We start from the raw sequence: 20,937 nt of genomic DNA on the forward strand, positions 1-20,937 counted from the left end.
CTTGGAGCAATTATTGCCCTACTAGATCTTGCAATCAGTTTAATAGTTTTGGCAATAGCTCTCCCCTAAATCCCAGAAGCTGTACAACTTTTCCTCTTCTTCCTTTCATTTGTTATCAATGTGAAGTACATCCGGCCTGATGGCATGACCCTAGTAGTGAGAGAGAACAGTGCTTCATTCTGATCTAGTTGGTCTTTGGCAATCACATTGTTCTTGAAAACAAAAAGTTCACAACTTCTGCATTTTATGTGGCTTCTCTAAAAGAATGTTCAATTACGTACTAGGCAAAGCTTATTAGCTTTCTTCACAGAGGCTCCCATTCAACTTCTATTAGCAGTGTAAGCTTAATATAAAATACTGAACTACACAACTAATTCTGTGCAATTTATTATCAGATTCTTGTCTCATCTGTCTTTTAAAAAAGTTTCTTCTTATTATTAGTGTCAATTTCATGCCCTAAAGCTAGTTCAAAGAAGAAACTGACACAATCAAAATTGTAGCTCATGTTATTGTAGATTTAAGAAAAATCGATTACACAAGATGGTTTAACAGCTGTCTCCAGAGATTTGTAAAAATAATTTCTCTGTTAGTCAGTGCCCTCTTTGGGTAGGTCTACAGCAATTCTTCTGACTTTCTGAGTGAATAAATATGAGCATTGCTTCCACAGTAAGTGTAGTCAGAGGACGGTCTTTATGCATCTTGGTTAAATTTTTTGATGTTGGGATTTTAAGACAGGAAATCACTATTATGATAATATGATCTGAGCTTTTATAACACAAGCCTAATATTCAGTTAGGTTCATTATAGGATAACGATATTTGGTTACTTTGGTTAGTACTATTAACTAGTTTTGTGCTGAAGCAAATGTTGCATAGCAGTATCAAGTTACAGTATGGTCACTGTTTTGGTGGCTGTCTTGGACTATTCAAGGCGGTAAGCTGTCTTTCTTTACCTATCTGGTTCCTGATTCAGAGATATGCCTTGTCTGTGCCTATTACAAGGAAGGTAAAGAATCCTCCAACTATGTCCTTTTTTTCACTCTTTCAGTGTCCAGTTCCTGATGACTTGTGCAGTATGTTGGAATGATCAGTATTTGTACTTGCTCAGGAAGGGATGCTCAAAGTTTGAACAGACCTTTACACTCAGAGATGCTTACTATGATAGGTTGCCAAAAATAAAGCACCTGTTTACTTAAGAAACAACAAGTTTTTGTCCAAAATATTTATGCACACCACTATGAAGTGTTTTTTTACATTTGTTTCTTTTTTTTACTCAGTTTCAGGAACTGGAAACCTTGCTTTTGATCAGTTTAATCCTTCTCCACTCTAACAACAGTGTGACTGGAACCTTTATTTTAGAGAGCCTATGAGCTTTTCTTTGCATAGAATGAGGCCCATGCCTTATGTATGATTAGCATCATGGCTGTAATTGGTTAATTCTCTTTCACATAAAAATATTTTAATTTTTCTTACATGGTTTTTGTGTTTTGTTTTGGTTTCTTAATTTCTCTTCATGGAAATACATACTTAAAGTTCTTTGGAGCAGCTGATCACTGATCTGATCCTGTGACTGGGCTTCTGCCTGTCAGCAGTTTAAAAATACATACATTGATCATTAGGTTATGTTCTTATGTGCTATTTCATAGTTCCTATAACTTAATTGTATTTTTAAAATAAATATCCTGGGGCAGTATTGTAGCCATTACTGTTTTAATAATAGCCTTTTTAGTGAGGGAATTTGTAGGTTTCTACTTGAATCAAACATTAAATTCTAAATGATGTTTACCCAAAGATGATCGAAGCTTTTACTTTATTATAAGTGCCAGTGTGCTGCCAATACTGCAGCTATACTTACAGGCAAATTTCTGTACTCTGTAAACGGAACAAAATATGTCATGATTTTGTCAATCAGTCCTGAGAGAAAAAGCTCAGCATTCATGAAAAGCAAGACTACATTGGCTACTTAGCAGTCATTTGAGTGGTGCCTAATACTAAGTAAACTCTCCCATCTGAGTTCTGAGAGAATGGCACCTCTGCAGTGAGACTTAATCTGATGGTACTTTCCATTAACTTTTTAGTATTGCCCAAGGCCAACTTCAGTATTAATGGCAATTGTGCCATGCTATAGATAGACTGTGATGATGAATTTTACTCAAGGGTGGAGGGTGGATGGATGTCATTGAGAAGTTCTATTTTGAAGGAGCCCACTGAACATCCCTAAAACTATACGTGCAGCAGATGTTTGACAGCTTGGAGTGGCTTTCGATTTGTTATACTTTGGTTGCTTTTGGACATTGTGAATAGTTTGTTGTGCACGTTCTCCCCTTCTGCATACAATTATTATAATACGAAGGGTTTTTTTAATCCTGAAGCTCTCAGAAGATGAATTTACAGTGGTTTTATGACAACTACCTGACAATCTGACAATTTACAACAGGTCTGAGGATATTGGTAGGTGACTGGGTCTTAAGCAGAAAACAAAGTAAAGGGGGTGGTGATTTTTCTAGACCACTGAGTGTGTCTAGATCTCATTATCCTTTTTTTATGTGTATTTACTGAGGCAAAAAAGACTGAACACCACCTCCAAAAACATTTTATATTCTTGTTCTTAATATACTTGATAGGAAAAGGATCTGCCTGTAAAGAATAATATTGTGTGCACACATACCTGTCTGCAGTTTTATTTACCTGCATGTTGAAGGAAAGCATTTTTGTTTGCTCTTATAAATACAAATAATTTAGGCCATTTTTAAAGCATTGCAAATTTGTTGTGTTTACTCTGAAACTTTTTAACTCTTTGCTTGGGCTGTAAGAGATCTTAAGGAGACATTGTACATGTTGCTGCCATATTTGGCCTTTGTTAGGATAATTACATGAATCTTCAGAATTATAACAGCTTTATGGATATTACTGATACCCATCCAAACTTTATCAACCCCATATTTACAGAGAGTGATAAGCCAAGAACAGGAACAGGTGAACCGGTTTTAAGTTTGCACTACAGTACAGAAGGAACGACTACAAGCACGATAAAACTGGACTTCACTGATGAGTGGTAAGAAGTTAATTTTGGTTTTGACTGGTTATTGATCAACACATACCACTAACACTTGTCTAGCATAGATAGAGATAAATAATTTTTCCATATGGTACATATTTTTAGGTGTTTAGAGACAATTTGAAATGACTGTAGTCCTTACACATTCAGAATGTAAAAAACAGTCATACTTTAACATTAAATTTATGCAAGAGGGTTTTTCTGTGATATTTACTGTGACTCTTTTAATGTTATCGTAGTTTGAAACATGCAATCTCCATCAAACCCTAGCATTATGTTGGTGTTCACTATCTTACTAAAGCAGGGTAGTACAGTGATGGAAAGGTGGTACAAGAGCTAGTGCTTAAGTTTTAGTTCTCTGCTCTACCAGACTTCTCATATGGTAATCTGCAAATTAGTCTTTCTGTAGCACAGTTCCAAAGAAAAACAGTGAAATTTGTATTTCTGTGTCTGAGGAGTGTTGATGAATGCATATGATTAAGATACCAACTTTAGTGGACTGCTTAGGTATTGAAGTGATGGCATCCTTTTCAGATAATATATGCATGCTGTCGATAACTGGCCTGACTTACTTGGTTTTGTATCCAAGTCTATCACTAGAGCATCTCAGGATCTCCCAAAACAACCACAATCCTTATTTTATCTCCTCTTGTTACTGTTCCTTCTCTTGTTTTCAAATTTATTGTAAAGACAGTAAGTAGAAAGGCTTGCTGGCATTTTTTTACTGGGGGGGAAAAAAAAAAAAGCCACCACATTTAGCTACTCTTAAGTGCTGTGGCTTTAGACATAAAACATAAACCTTGCCCATAGCCATCTGGAAACTTCAAACAGTGATCTGTGTATTTTCACAAGAATGAAGACTTTGCCCATGTGAATCTGAAACACTGTGACAGTTATGTTCAACCAATCTGTCAGACTGTATTTCTATTTATAGTCCAAATCCAGCGAGCTTTGGAAGAATTAGTTTTACTGTAATACATAATGTTTTAGGATAGGCAAATTTCACAAGAGGAATAGAGCATTTAGCAAATGTGTTGTCCATTTATTCTAATGTGTTTTTTAACGCAATAATAAAATGTTACTACCACTGTATCCCAGAAAACAAATTTTATTAAGCAAAATTAATACTTTGTTTCTGTGTTTATTTTAAAAGAAAATTTGAAAAATGCGTTTTAAACTTCAAACAGTTAATGATATATGTGATTCTGAAGATGGAAAATTTGAATGAACAACTGTCTCAAAAACAATATTAAGAAAAAGCAGAGCATGCAGGGAATGGAGATGAGGGACAGGAAAATTGCTCATTACAAAAATCTGTAACTGAGGAAGTAAAAACTAAGTGAAAACTACTAAAACTTAACTTTACGTATATATTCTGTCTAATAGCAAGTATTTTAACAAATTTTTTGGGCCAAGGGTTAGCACCATGTGAATACCAAATGAAAATGAAGGACTAAACTTCATGATTTTTTACGGCTAGTGGTAGTAAAATTCAAGGCTTTAGGACAGTTCTGATACAAAGGCATATTAAAACAAGCAGCACATGGGAAGTAAACCAAAATTATGGGAACTAGAATGTGCATGATTCAGTACCTTTTATTTAACAGAAAAATGCGTTCTAGAAACATACATGGTGTAGTAGAGAGAAACTGTCTGGATTTCCAGAATGTATTTCATACTTTGTCACATGTTGAACTTCTGTTCAAGGTGGGACAGACAGATCAATAAAGAAACTGAACATGGTGGTAAGCTAACCTAATGGAGCTTTTGTAGGGGATTGTGTCGTGTGGGTAGTGAGAGGAAAAAGCATTTCCTAGAGGGACAAAGTTGCAAGGCATTGTCAGTTCAGAGGCTAACTAAACACATTGTGCTAATGTTTTTGAAGTGGGATGCAATTCCATGTAACAAAATGATGCAGTTGAGGACAAATAACCAAAACCCAATCTGAAAGCTGTGAGTGTTGTGAAAATGAAATGGAGAAAGACATGGACCTACCAGTCACTTCATTTTCAATGTAGTGCAGCTGCTAGAAAGCCAAGTGCGATCCTAGATGTCACTATCTGGGAGACTTCAGCCAAGGATGAGAACAACTCTGCTTTGCTTTGTGACTTGTAATTCTGTGTGTAATCCTCATCATGCTTTTAAGAAAAGGGTTTAAATTAGCAGAGGTTCAAAGAAGATGAATGCAGAGAACTGGGGAAACAGAGCCTGCTAGGGAAGCAGATAGTAGGGTTTAATGTAATGAAAGCACAGGGTGTTATTTTGCTCTCTCAGAAACATCCTCTTCATGTAACTACTAGTGTGAAAAACAACATTGAAGTAAAAATTAAAGCAGAGTAATACATTAATATAAATTGTCATTGAGCTGGAAAGTTGATTCCTAGGGTAAGAAAAAGTGTTAGTGCTTAGATGGTGATTGAGTTCATAAAAGTGATTATGTCATATGAGGCATGAAATCGCAAAAATCCTCAACTTGGTACAAGAAGTACCCTTCTTGTCTGTCCATTCAGAAACAATGCAGAAAATTCTTGATTTAGAAGAAATACTGTAAGGGCTAACAAAATTTTCTTCATACTCCAAATCCAGTACAGCAATGAAACAGACTATTGCTCATCAAGATGAGTAAAAGCTCTCATATTTAATGTAAAAAGTAAAAGTACTGAAGTCTAGACTAGATTCTCAAGAATCTAGACTAAGCATGATTTGTGCTGCTTCTAGCGATGTAGCATATAAAATAGCTTAGTAATAACATACACAGGTAAGAAGATACATGTAACAAAACAGTTTAAATTCTTGAGAATCATGCTTATAATTTTTATAACTCATCATTGTTTCTGCTTTTGTCCAGCAATTTGCCTAAGTTTTGAGACCACAATGCAGACATGGGACAGGAGAGAATGAGAGCTCTCAGGAATGAGGTCATTCGGAACAGCAATGTTACGTATTTCCTGAGGAATAATTTTCCTTATTGTAAACAGAAATTGGTCTTCCACAATAATTATCTAAACATGAATGGGGAGTAAATCTCAAGTACCACCTTATAGTAAATCTTGAGAAACAAGAAAACTTTGAGGACTTAAAGCTGACATTGGAAGTCCATGTTTGAACAGGTACAGGAATGATAGTTAAGGGTGAAGAACCTGCAGAATTTTATCTGAAGCATTTTTTAATTGGAAGGGATAAGATTATGTATTAGCGCTCAGCTGACAGCTTGTAATACCTTTAATGAGATCTCTGATAATCTATACATGCAAAAATTGTGTAAATAGTGAAAGAGAGCAAATGCTTTTGAGTTCTCACAATGTTTTGAAAAGAAATGAAGAAATCCTTAAAGGTCAAAAAAAAAAGAAAAGCAAGGAGAGAACAGATTTCTGTGATGCAGAGGAATAGTGTGGGATGAGGGGTGATGGACATAATAAAAGAGAACTTGAAAATTTCTGTGAAGGTTGTTACTTGTAGCTGGTACTAGGAGCTATTGAATAGTGAGATTGCAGTGAGAAAGATGATGATGGTCAGGCTGTGATATTGCAATGTTCTTATCTACTTGGATTATTTCTGAATTTTTTTTAACATGTTACATTGCCAGGAGCAGCACAAATTCAAGCTCTAGAGGGAGTGGAAGTCATTGCAAAACTGAAGGCCAAGAAGACTCTGTGAAGACAAAAGGCTCAGAAGAGTCGGGACCTGAAGATGAAGAAACAAGTAAGATGCAATGTTATTTGTGTAATGTTAAAGTAAAAATTCTGCTCTGGTATGTTCATGACTACCATTGAACACAATGGGAGTCTCATACGCATGCATATGAAGGCAGAATAGAACATTAATTTTTTTTTAGGAAAGAAAAAGATGTCAACCTGAGATAGTTACAAATAAATAACAACTTATCTGGTCTTCAGTTCTAAAACCCTTATTAAGGGTCCTTTCTTAAGGACATTTCTTTAAACTGAAGGAGGGTAGACTGAGATTAGATATAAGGAAGAAATTCTTCACTATGAGGGTGGTGAGACACTGGAACAGGTTGTTGCCCAGGGAGGTTGTGGCTGCCCGGTCCCTGGAGGTGTTCAAGGCCAGGCTGGATGAGGCTTTGAGCAACCTGGTCTAGTGGAGGGTGTCCCTGCCCATGGCAGGGGGAGTGGAACTTTCTTTAAGGTTCCTCCAACCCAAACCATTCTATGATTCTAGGATTGACATAACCTGCCTCAATTTGTGTTGCAAAATAGAACTGCACTTTGCAGTCATAAATGAGTGCTGGGTATTTTGCTACATTTATTTCAAGCTTTCACTGTGTTTTGTTACATGTGGTTGTCTTGCTCAATTCGTTGCCAAAAGGGCAGTCAAGTCAAATGTCGGGTTCCAAAGAAATGTTGTTTTGTTTTGTTTTTTAAATCCATTTTAATAGAAGGATAACTTAATTTCTGTCTTCAGAAATAATAGCTTTCAGTAAGCGATCATCTGTTCCAAGACCATTAATGCTATTTTTGCAGCTAAAGTTCTAATTGCATAGGATATTAAGTATATTGAGGAATAAGAAATAAATTATTTTTTATTTGTTAGTGTATTGGCCTAGGCATCTAGATAGGTTTGTATATACTAACTTTTATGTGATTACTATCTGAGATTTCAGTAAAGTGACGTGGGCTTTGGAGGGGATTGCTTTGATTGGTTTCATCTAGGAGTGCTAGAATAATTTTAGATTTTCTTACGTTATAGATGTGCATCTAAATGAAGTATTAAGATTTAATATCAAATTTTTTAATTCAGGAGTTCCTGATGATTTTCACAAGGAAGGTGCAAGTGCTGAAGAACGGAATACTGCAGATGAAACTGTAGAGACAACAGAAGCAAGTACGTATCTGTACTCTTTCAAATATAGTTATACGAGGAAGCAGAGAATGAAAAACTAAATTCCAATATTAACTCAGTATGCATAATTTAACTTCTGTGACCATTTTTAATGTTTTCTAAAACAGGCTATAATCATTAATGCTGTGACTTATTTTCCCCAATACATTCTATTAGGTGTGTCAGATAAACCTGGTCCTGAGCATTCTAGAATCCAACCAGAAGAAATTGGCCCCAATGTTGATGCTGTCCCTGGAAATGTAGAGGAAGAAGCCTCCTGTGAAAAGAGTGCTAATCAAGACATTTCAAGTCAAAGTACTGAATCCACTGCCAACTCTCTTGCTGCAAACGATGAACCTCAACCACACCCAGAATCCTCAGGGCTTGCAACTCCAGATGGGTCCTCTACCAGGACCTCAGCTCTCCAAGAAACTGATGATAGTGATGATGATCCTGTTCTGATCCCAGGGGCAAGATATCGAGGAGGACCAGGACACAGGTTAGGAGAATATTTACCTTTGCTATTGCTTGGCTTTTTCTTTGAATGGAAGATCTAGAAACTCATGTCTCATATCCTTAGTTAAAATAAGTTGTTCTCTGACAGCTAGCTGAGAGCTTGATGGCTGAGTCTAATTTGCCTTTATGTAAGATATATATAGCTATATTTTCCCTCCTAGCCAGGCAAGCTCCTAAAGATCTAATACCTGCTTGTGCTTATTTCTTGCCTGCTGAATACCCCAGTGTTAAGTGTTTATAGTTTATTTTTTGTTATTCTTGTACACAGTACAGGGACCTAAATTTTCTTTCAAATGTACTTTAGGTGTTCTTACTTTGGCAAAGCAAGAGCTTTTAACTGTCATTATTCAGAAATACTCTTTGTTTGTAGTACATACAGTAAGCCTGATGTGTTAGATTTTTTTTTTTTTTTAATTCTTATTTTTCTCTGAAGGAGAAACTCTAATCCTTTTGAATATCTGTATATACGGCAGTCAAAAAAAGACAGATTACTAGTTGTCGTCATTAATAAAAGATGCATTTAGTAAGCATTGTATTTTTTCTTCTTGTAAAATATGGACAGCTATATATACTTATTTGATCATTCAGTAAACTTAGCCCCCAATTTGGTATTGCTGTTTTAATATCTTTATTCACTAATTTCAATTCTTGGACTTTTTAAAAGCTGTAATAATTATTTAAGCAAGATCTCTACTGTTAAGCATAAGAAAATATCTTTTTTACTTGTTTTAGATGTTATGTAACCTAGTGTCATATGCCTTAGCTTTACTCCTATCCTGTTGAAAGATATTAATTTCTTAGGCTAGCAATACAAATTCTTTATAGGAAGCATGACAATATGTATTCATTAGGAAATCATAAAGAAATTAATAGTTCTGTATAGAAAAGGTTTTGAATAATTTGCAATTTAAAAAAGTCATAAGCCACCACATTGTCAGTAGTGACAAAAAGAGCAGTCAGTGGTTGCTTATTATATAGGACAAGTAATTCTGCTCACTAAATTACAGTTTTTATTAAAAACTCAATATATACAGATTCCATCTTAATCCATTAATTTTCCATGCAATACTAAGTAATTGTAGATAAATATCTAATGGCAGAAATACCTTCCACTGCAAATACAACGTTCATTATGATCTAGTCATAGACGAGCAAGCTGTAAAAAGCCCTGCAATTTTAATCCCATTTCTGTTTTTGAGCAGGATTCTTCACTTTCCTTCACACCCCTTTTGTTGTCTCTACCATGTAATAGTTTTTGTAGTAATATAGTAAGAATGACGTTTCCAGGTATCATATAGCTGTTAAAATTTCCCCACTAGTGGGGACATCTTAAATGAAGTTACACTTATCTGGCATGTTTTTTTTCCTTCTTTGTCTGCAGTGAGATTTCTTCCTGTAGCAGTTTAAATTTATGATATAGGAAAGATCATTGGACTAAACTAATGATACAATTAAAATTCTTTATGCAGCCCCATATTCCCTTATTCTTCCCCAAAATAAAGTCTGATAAGAGTTGCTGTGTAGTCAATATGGGTTTAGGGTTGCCTCCAGGCTTTCATTACTCAGGTTTAATCCCTGACCGCTTCATTTTGTTCTGCTTTTGTGTGTGTGCAAACAGTGAAGTCTTAATAGTTTTAACTTGTGAGCAGTGAGATTATGTTTGTTACGTTCCTTCCTATTCTACCAGTTTCAGAAGATTCTAAATGCCCTCTGAGATACTAAAGTAAGATGTCCTATGTGTGCTCAAAGGAATTTGAATTTCCAGAGAGAAAGCAGGCACTGGTGGTCTTAAAGGCTATCTGTAAGCCCTCTTAGTATTTATATCTCATGAAATTGAGTGAAAGGAACTGGGAGTCCTCTCTACTGCTACTACGACAGCTGTTATAGCATATAATGCCTTTCATAAATTGACCAAATTTATATAAAATCCTCCTGGCCCCTTAACTAGTGGGAAACTACCTCAAAACATTGCTGCTATAATGGGTATAAATTCACTAAAATTAGTAATTTCATGCTAACATACTGTTTTGATTGAAATATTTTTTCATGCCCAGTCAGTGCTTATCATTTGAATGATGTTCGTCCTGTCCATTGTCAGCTTTTGTCTTGCTAGACTGAGTACGGAGTTTTTCTCACCCTTAGCTGTAAAAATTTGTGGTTTTTGTGCCAACATGCTGATTCCTGTCCATGCTCCTCCATGTTCCACTTCTTTCCTGAACATGGTAGACTAGAATTAGATGCACTGCTCTGTTTGGATTTTGCTAGGTATTACTCTTGGTCTAGAGAATATTCTCTGAGACACGAATGGGCTGTGGTTATATCATTCTCCTCTCTTGTTTATGCCTGTCTCAGAGTGTGGCTTGTGGTCAGACAGAAGATCAATTAGTATACTGAATTTTTCCTGCTTTGCCACTTCCAATTAGTATGTTCCCATCTTCCACCAGAAGGAAGCTCAGAAGTGTGTGACTGTAAATTTTATACTACTGCATTTCTACACAACTCTTTCTCAAGGTCCTACAGTCCCCTCTATATTCATAAAGTTACCCACCCTCGTGTCCTCAATGCACTGGATAAGTACATTCCTACATCTTGCTCAAAGACTCTTAGCCATATATTAAACAAAATTGCCCACAAGACTGGTGCTTAACTCCACCAGTATGCTTCCTGTAGGCTTATCGTTTTCTCCTTTCTCACTTAGTAAATTGTGTTACCTAACAATTCCTTTACTAAATCTCATATTCTCAAGTTTATTTAATAATTTAGTTTCCAGTGTGTCATCTTATGCGATAATTAATTACCTTAATATAGAAGTAATACAGTAGGTAATAATAAGCCTTTTCCAGCATATAGCATTACTAGCTTTTATCTACAGCCAAAGAGGGGTTTTAGGTTGAGTGGTTTTTTTTTTTTTTTGTTATGCATAAGAACTAGTTATTGTTTATATAGAGAAACTCCACGGTTGGGGAAATGAAAATAAAGGAAACTTCAGTCATCTTCCCACTGTAAAGTACAACTTTCTTCACTGAGAAGGGAAGAGTAGGCTTCTGATTCTGTACTCTGAAATCAAGATCTGAAACTTCCTCTTAAGGAAAAAATGTGGAATAAATACCCTTTTAATATCTGTGGACAGTACTTGCAGTTAAATAATAACTTCCTCCTGGATCAACTTCACTGGTCTCAGTTTTTAGTAAGATGGATGTAGATTTCAGATTTATTAATATAATTTTGTCCATTTTGCAAATGTAATGTTTACAGAGCTTCCATTATTTGAATTCTGGGGGGGGTACAAATCCAGCTTTTAATGTGTTCTCTTATATAATCTAAAGACTAGATACAAGGGACATAAACTCTTACTGTGGATTTTTAAAAATCTCAAAAGACAATGAGGATACATAGCTTCTCACCAACTAACCTGAAACTGAACTGTCAGGACTGTGCAACAGACAAGGAAACACAAATTTTGCAACTACTTCAATATTTTGAAAAGGACTTGGAATAGTAACAGTAAACTCTGAAGAAATACCATGGTCCTTTGGCTGATAAATTGGTTAAGTCAACTGAATGGTGACTAGGAATCAGCTAGGAATAGTTTTGGCATAGAACATTTCTTTAAAATAAATGAGCATGTTACATCTCTCCTTTTTCTGTAGCCTTTCTGTAGCCACCGAGCATCACTATAGGAATGGTGAAGACCACTGACTAAATGAAGCTGAATAGTTATTTAATTTTTTTATTGTCATTAGGCTAGTTGGTATGTGCACTTTTAAACAGAACTGTATAAGGAACTGCCCAAAATATTTATTTCTAAATTAAAAAAAAAAAATGAAAGCTGTTTTATACAGCAGAGCAGTTTAGCCAGATACTCTAACAGAGAAAATAACCTTCTGGGCATTTTAGGGAATTCACAGGAAAAGATCCCTTCTCTTACAAATACAAGGAGATATGTAGGTTTTTAAGTCTCAAAGTATGCCCATAGCATATCTTCTCTGAAACTTACTAAGTCTAATGAATTTAGTTGGAACAGAGATAGATAATATGGCTTGCCTTAGCATTGTACTTTGTAATCTGTGGTGGGAAAAAATACTCTATGCTAAATCTATGTTCTTCATTCACGGAGAGCGAAGTTTTCAATGGATTTATCTTAATTTTCACAAAGTAGTCAAAACAACCCTCTGAGGGCTGCTTTCCTATTTAAATGACTGAATTAATTTTGTTTGGACTTTGACAGAAGCTGATCTATGAGCAGAGGCTAAGCCTGGAAAATGTTAAACTAGTAGGTTAAAATTTCAGTCCACTATGAATGGAAAAATGGAGATGATTATACAGCTGCTTCCACTTCTGCTATGATCTTTGAAGAATTACTGCGTTTTATAAGATCAACTTTGTGTACTGTTATGTAATCTGAATACTACATTTGCTGAAATCAAGGTAGTATCTTATACTAACACGTTGAGGAGGAGTCTTCTCAGTTGAAATACGTACAGCACATTCTATAATAGATATTAACCCTTTAAAAACATGATACCCAGCATTTTTGAATGACTGCAGTTGTTGTTCCCTTTACTAGATATAATATCAGAGGAACAGCGATAGGTGATAGAATAATGAGGTAATTAATTATTTTCTTCCCCCCCTCCTCCTTTTTATTGCCATATAATGGCTTTATCAGGTTCTTGGTTTTCATTTCTAACTGTCATTTTAAGAATTGCTATATTTAAATGCTGTGAATTACAGAGCATATTGCTTGAGTTATTTTTAGCTGCATGTATTGCATGTAAATTGAAAAGAAATGGCAGTGTATACATTTAACAACCTATTAACCTTTTTATTGTGTGCCATAAAAGTTAATGGAATTTGAAAAGTGTGTAGTTTGTGAAAATCAAATACCTTTTTTTTTTTTTTATTCCTCTGCCGAGAAACGTGTTACATTTGCATGTGCCACTGCTGACTTGCTTTGTCTGGTAGTAGAGAACACTCAGTTCTGGACAAAAATATAGTAATACATCTATCAAAGTCTTTTTGTATTTTTTGCCTGAACAAGGTTATGGAGCTGAGCATAATTATTAAAGTTATATTTGATAATACATAGGTAGCAAGAGACATGCTAATCTTGCACACTATTTCTTTTAATTAAGTTAAATGAAAAAAGTCACTTGATTTCATATTTCTCATTGAAATACTTGAGTGAATTAATTGTAAGAACATATAAGGCAATTTGGGCAATTTTGTTTGTCCACACTCCCTAAGAGGTAGAAACTGTCCACTGTGATTTAATGCCAAAGGTTATATATAGCGGAAATGGCACAAAATAATTCTAATGAAAATAAACATCTTGGTTTTGTGTGGCTGTGAAGGAGAAGACTCGGGATGTGGTTTCATAAAAAGACTTAGCCTGAATCCTGTATTTTAAAGGCCTACAGGAAAATAGTGCAGGCATGTCTTTCTTTGTCTTCTATTCCAGTCTTAGCTGCAGCTGGAATACATGGATCTAACTTGGCAACTTTTTTAAAGGTTTGTGAATCTGTACTTTTTGTACTTCAAATGTCACAATAGGCATTCTTCTATATTAAACATGCTTACCATGGAATTCTTTAGCTTTTCAGCACAGCCCATGGGAATATGTGTTTCATATTGATAGAAGTTCAATATAAAAATGAATTATGAATTTTTTATCAGTATATTTTTCTCTGATTTTCATTGTCATTCTGCAGCATATCAGGCAAAAATTTAAAAATGTTTTGTAGCTGGCAATAGTTGAAGCATTGATTGTTTTGAAGGGCTGGGCAATGACTTAGGAGTGCATTACGTTGAATATTTATTTTTATGTGATCAGCAGTGAAATAACTTTGGCTTTAGGGTAGAGTCAGTGTGCTGTTAATGTGATGGTTTTGGCCTTTTTTTTTTTTTTTTTTTTGGATGTTTGAAATTTGCCAGCAGCAATAAATCTCTTCCATAACTTCAGAGTCTTCTAAAGGAACATGGTTATTTGGTAATTAAAATCAGAAATATAATAAAATGTTGACACTTAGAACTGGGATCTGTTTTAATACGGTGGTTGTGGGTTAACCCTGGCAGGAAGCTCAGCCCCACACAGCTGCTTACTCTCCCCCAGTGGGATGGGGGTGAAAAATCTGTAGGGTAGAAGTGAGAGAACTCATGTGTTGAGGCAAAGACCAGGGCAATGGCTTATTAATTAATCACCTTCCTGAGCTGGATTTGACTTTGGTGATGATAGCCAGCTTGTCAAGACAGGTGGTTGGAATTCTTGGGCAGGAGCATGGTGTCTGGCAGGTGGATTCCTCTACACGGTGAACAAAGAAATGACCATAAGGCATCAGAGAAACAGGTTCTGAATTAATGGCTATAAGCCTTAGGTTCTCTGCAGTTGTTTTGGATAGGGAAAATAGTGCAAATGAGAAGGTGGCAACAAGAGGGGGGGGAAAAAAATCCTAACTTTAAAGAGCAGAAGAGAAGGAACCAAGGTTTCTGTTACTTAGCAAAAAGAGACAATATTTGTCTGTGTCTAAGTAAATTTAGAAACACAAGAAGTGACAAAAATCCTTAGTACTGGAGGAATCAATACTGTTTTAGTCAAGTAATCAGAGCTGAGATGAGCGATGGAAAAAGGAAGTGACTACATGTGAGCTCTACAGCCAGCTGCTGCAGCCTAGCTTGGGAGACGATCGGTCTGTGATAACGGTGTTTGGAAGAAGCAGGGTTATCTAGGGTACCAGATTAATTTTATGGCAACCACTAAATCTGAACCTCTAGTGGAACAAAGTTTGCAGCAGAATTCCTGTAGATTGTTTACAGATTCATTTGATGGATAATTGTTCGGTTTTCCCTCTTTTGAACAGCATATTAATTTTGTAGATGAGCATAGTTATTTTAAAACATGCAGGACTCGTTAGCCAGAAATTGTTGAGTACCGTAGATTGGAAACTGAGGTCTGCAGCTCTCTCTCAAAAGAAAATATTTTTTAAAGAGCAATATGTGACATATTGTTCTTTAAGAAGCAAGCTAGTTATTTAATTCCATAGATTTTCATTAAAAAATTCCTTATTACACTTCAGAATTTCTAAACATACAGAAAAGGCCCTCTGTGACAAAATTTTTTTCTTTTATAGGCTTAACTTTACATATTTACATCTTTTCCATTTCTCTCTATGTATAATACATAACTGTGGATCAGTCTGCACCACAAGGTTTTTGTGGTTTTGGTTTTTTTTTTCTTCTGAACCTATGTTTAATTGAAGGAATATAATGCCTCCACTTCTAAATCCCTACTCCACTCATCCAGGGCTTAATTTAAACGGGCTCTCGATAATTAATGTTTACAGCAATCAGCTTTGAAGACTTCAAACCTGGATGATCATAAGGGGAGAAGTTGTGCTGTGGTTCATGTCTATATTCTTACTTCTGGAAGTAACATTTTAAAACTAGCTTTCCACAAGGCACACTTCACTGAGGTAATGAAAGTACCATCCATCATCTTGGGCTCAATCTTATTAAGACTAGACACACCAACTTCATTATAAGATATTGCACTAAGGTAACACAAAATTCAGCAAAATGAAGTTCAAAATTTATACCTGCAGACCAGACAGTAGCACTGAATGATTCTGAAGTTAGAGCGCTACTTACAGTATAAGGGCATAACTAAAAGTTCAGTTTCATTGGCTTTACAAGACCTAACCTTTTCTCTACCATAAAATTAATAGCATTAATCTATATCAAACATTTCTCAGGCATCTTCATTATTTGGTGCCTGAATGTGAACACATAATATACCTTATCAATTGATGGAGCTGCCTGAGGAGTGCCGACGTAATGTACATAGATTTCATTATCTGAGATTTTGTGCTTGGTAGAGTACACAGTTTGGGAGGGAAGCAGCAGCTCACAGGCTTAGCTTAGGCTGAACTTCTGAACAGTAAGAATTGCACACTGCACTTCCATATCTGCTGATGCTCTAAGTGATGAGGCTACCATCTACGTTGTTGGCACAGACAGGAATTGCTTGTCATAAATACAAATGAAAATTTAAAAGCCATGAAAACAAATATGTTGGATTTTTTCATTGTTTGTTTCTGTGACTTAAATGTATAGAAAATCTGTAGCTATGGAAAAGTAACACCTCTCTGAGAGAATCCTTTTTCCTCTAATGTTCTTTGTTCTGAAATATAATTAGATTGGGCTCATATTTAACTCTTCTGGAGAAGATACTTGACTCTGACAGGTTCCTGCTTTTAGCAGTATGTTACTAGAGTGCCCAGTAACAGTTATAGCCATGTGTGTGTGGCTTAATTCTCCCTGTTGAAGGTAATAATTGACTTTACAAGATAACTAAATATCAATCCATTAATGCCTTTTAAAATAAGACCCAAAATCAGGATTTTAAGTTCAGAGCTGAATTTAGTTGCAAGACAGTTTTTACCAAAAGCTGCTTTTGTGCTTCTGCTTTTATTTAAAGCACATGATTCTGACTGCTGAATACTCTTGAGGTTTTTTTGTAATGTCTGCATTCAAACCTAAGGGAATTTAGAGGAGGAGATTGATTTTTCTAGAGATGCTAAAATGAAAAATTATGCAAGAAACTGCTTTGGGTTACCAATTAGTTATTTTAATACCAGTTTGTAATGAGTTGTTACTTCTATCTAGCAAGTAACCTTTCTGAAAGAGGTAGATAAGTCTACTGCTTTGTCAATACTAATGATGTTTTACTTCTCAGCTTTTTCACTGTACATCTTTCATTAGTTAATTAATGTGGATAAATACACTGAATATAAAAATAGCGATCATAGTAAGTGATAGGTGTAAGGCTAGCAGGCATGCTTCTGAAACCAAAAGGGTCTTATTGTGCTGCAGAGCTGTGTGTGCTGTTTCCAAAGCTGTGTGATCACTGATGTGGTTTGTAGCAAAGTAGTTGTTACTACACGATTCTGGCTTTTAACTTTCTTGCACAAAACTCATCTTTTTTTAAAAAGAAGCACAAATCCAAATATATGCAATTAATTGTTTAACGTTTCTGTAAGTGTTCTGTGTCGCCTTTCACATACATGCTACCCTTCTTTTTCCTTCACATAGAAGTGAACTGGTGAGGAGAATAATTCTGTGATCTTTAAAGCACAGTAGATAAAGAACATGGGTTTTTTTTTTTCTTTTTCCTCCATTGTATGAAGACTTTGTGAAGAACTCGCTTTTTAAATCTGTTGAAGATTAAAGTTGAGACTTCATGTATTGTAAGGACTGACTAACAAATAGTCTATTAATTAGTGTAGTATAAGGAGGAGGAATTAGAAAATTGACTACATGTGAGATTTTGGGGGGATAGAAGACTCTCACAAAGGAATCAGTAGTAGTCTGTTTTTTCTGGGATTGTTTGCTAGACAAACTTCTAAGAAATGTATTATAATAAATAGTCCACTGTTAAGTGGACCTATTAGCTAGTGCTTAGAAATCTCTTCTAGTTTCTATTAAAAATAAGTATTAAAATAGCCTTTAAAAGCTTAGCTGTATTAGATGATCTGTCTTAGTATGCCAGTTTGTGGGGTTTTTTGTTGTTTTGGTTCGGTTTGGGTTTTTTAATCTGTATTAATGACTCATTGCTTGCATTCATTTTCCTACTTTGCCTAAATTTTTTTGGTCCAACTTTCTCCTATGACAAAAATTAAACAAAAATCTAAGGAGACCACTGTCTGAGAGAATTAGTTATGAGACAGATGTGGTGGTTTAGTTTCTGGAAAACAAGACTTGTTGCAAGATCTCCAGGATCAGTGACTGAAACACCTTACCATATTACTTGTGGACAAATTCAGGTTACCAGCTTTCTGGTAGAAGTGTACTGAGGTTGCATATATATTCAGTTCTGGCTCAATTCACTTCTCAGGATCATATAAATTCCTGTAATAATCTGACTCCTTGCATTCTGCTAAAATCTGTAGCTGCTCCTTTTTGAGAGTGACATTCCCCTTGGACTGTGTTCAGGACCTCTAAGCCAACAGCAACCCTGACATGGAACAAAAGAAGAAAGAGTTAGGTGCAGGTGTTGGGATGTGACCGTTTGGTTAGAGCTGGAATTATGGGGATCTGGAAACTTAGAGCTAAAGCAGAAAAATTTGGTGCCAGGATCTTTTCGCAGATTAATCAAAAAGTAGATTCCTGGAAATACTATATTGTTTCCTACAAAATATATAATTTAGATAATTTTTCTCTGTTACTCTAGGAAATCTTCTGCTGTATCCCTCACTCGTAATAGATGGGATAGTTGTGGCAATAATTGATCTCAGATCATCTCTTGCCTTAGTAGGAGGTTTTTTAAAGCTGTCTAAATCTTGAGTCTTGTCATACAGACATAGTGAAGAGAAATACATTTAACAAAATTTTGGGGAAAAACCAAATCACACTGGAAGGAGCACTAGATCCTTAGTAACTTCCTAAATTTTAAAAACTTCTGTTTTGACATGGATTTTTCACTTCAGAATTTTGCTGCCTCATTGTGGGTAGAGGATATCTCTAGCACTGAAGAGTGAAATAGCATGTGAATTTTGCCAACGGCTGAAGTTTGTTCTTCAGAGAGGGAATAAAATGTTGCATCACTTTACATTCCACTGTCTTGCATGCTATTCTTGTTCTAAGCCAGGATGGAAAAAATTAGACTATAATTTTATATTTGGGATAATGTTGATGTCTGTTCCAAACTTATGGAGAGTGTGTTTGATTGCCTAATTATTATTTTATAGTCCTTTTTGATAGCCCATTTCAGTGTTTAGAGATGGACTTTCAGTAGTGTTCTCTTTGTCTGCAATTTACAGACGATCTGCTGTTGCTCGCATTCAGGAGCTCTTCAGAAGGAGGAAAGAAAGAAAAGAAATGGAAGAACTGGAAACGTTGAATATTAGACGTCCCTTGATAAAGATGGTTTATAAAGGTCATCGGAACTCCCGAACTATGGTACAAAATCTTTGTCTGTTTTGCGAACTGTAGAGATTCTATGGACTGAATCAGTGTAGCTGACAACACTGATATGCTTGCCAAAAAGCATATTGTAATGTATTGTAAGCATTTTTCTTGTATATTCAGTTGGAAGCCATGTAATTTGCTCTAAATGAAAATTTAAATTAATGTGACTCATGTGTCACCATGCTAGGCATTTAAGTTTTCTTGAGTTTAAGACTCTCTCCTCTTAAATTTCCTTGAAATCTTGGTTATTTTTCTTTTTTCATTTTGTCTGCCAGCTTAAGTGGTATAAAATGTGCCTACCTTCAAAATTATGATTTAGTCCTCACTTTCCCTTCCCAAGCTGTTCAAAATTATTATTTAATATTTACCTTTAAAGAGCTTGGAAGGGAAAGTGAGGATTAAATTATAGTTTTGAAGAGCCTTGCCATGTCTGAATTAAAAAAAAAAAAAAGGAAATAGTGCTTGTTATTTAACTACTAGATACTCTGTCTTTTTCATACAACATACTGTGTTTTAATAAAAATGCAGTCACTGTGTTTGTAAAGTAGTGGTGCATGAGAAACAAACTGTTTTCTTTGCTATTTCTTTTTTTGCTTTTTACAGTATTTTGAAGATATGAAGTTCTGAGTCCTAGGTGGTATTTAGTAGAAGTAGCAAGCATATTATTTTGCAGATGATCTGATCTTGCGTGAATGGCTTTGATTACACTGGGGAAAATGCTTCAGTAAATGCATATTTCAGTCTACATAAACAACAAGGCTTAGCATCAGCTTTGATTCATGACAAGGAATTTTGCAGTGTATTTCAGAACTTAATTTTAATTGCTCAAAACCCCATTAGTTTAAGTGTCATAGCATCAAGCATTTTCTAGTTAAGAGATATTAAACTAAACTTGCTTAAGTGGTCTTAATTCAGTCTTCATCTACGTATGTTTTACTCTACAGATTATTTCATGGATTTTGTTGTTTGGTTTCTTTGGGATGCGGGTTGGGACTTTTGCTTTTGTTTCACATGAACACCTCTGACAAGGAATGCACAAAATGGAAGGAAATATCATTTTCCCTGTTGGATTCTATGGTGGCAAACTTCGTTTTAATTTTTTTTTTTTGATAGATACCCTCTTTCCCACAAGGCAAAGGCTGATGGTATTTCCCTTTTAAATTTATATAAGGAGACAGAGAGGTCTTGTTTCCTATGCATCTGAGCAGCCCAGGGATAAAGTTGTCTTCTCAATTACATGAACATGAACTATTTTAATACACACACACTTATATGTATAAAAGGACTGTGAGTTAAGGTTATGCAGGCAAATTGAATAGTTCTGGTGTTCCTTACTTTTGCAAACTTCATTTGGCAAGCTTACAATTTTTTTAAGAAGCAATTTTAAGTGTAATTCTGACATTGTCAGAAACCAAAAGATAAGTAGCATTATCTTGATGTTTGCTTGCACAGTTGTCAGTATTGGAACATTTTTAGGTCCAGCACACAGATCCTTGCCATGTAACCACTCGAATGATGTCATTAGAGTACTGCGTGTTACCGTTTTTTCATGGAACAGAC

At 35.4% G+C, this 20,937-nt stretch overlaps 1 protein-coding gene across 1 annotated transcript in view; it reads left to right on the plus strand.

Annotated features, from left to right (window-relative positions):
• DCAF6 (DDB1 and CUL4 associated factor 6) overlaps window positions 1-20,937 on the plus strand; it is a gene marked incomplete at its 5' end in the record, with an annotated part of 70,108 nt that overhangs the window by 41,670 nt on the left and 7,501 nt on the right. Inside the window, 5 exons of the mRNA XM_010079398.1 lie at window positions 2,949-3,054; window positions 6,644-6,759; window positions 7,819-7,902; window positions 8,077-8,398; window positions 19,230-19,368. Coding sequence (XP_010077700.1) covers window positions 2,949-3,054; window positions 6,644-6,759; window positions 7,819-7,902; window positions 8,077-8,398; window positions 19,230-19,368 — 767 coding nt within the window. The remainder of the gene's footprint in view (window positions 1-2,948; window positions 3,055-6,643; window positions 6,760-7,818; window positions 7,903-8,076; window positions 8,399-19,229; window positions 19,369-20,937) is intronic.

The sequence above is a fragment of the Pterocles gutturalis genome, unplaced genomic scaffold (assembly GCF_000699245.1).
Source record: "Pterocles gutturalis isolate BGI_N339 unplaced genomic scaffold, ASM69924v1 scaffold2594, whole genome shotgun sequence".
NCBI lineage: Eukaryota > Metazoa > Chordata > Aves > Pterocliformes > Pteroclidae > Pterocles > Pterocles gutturalis.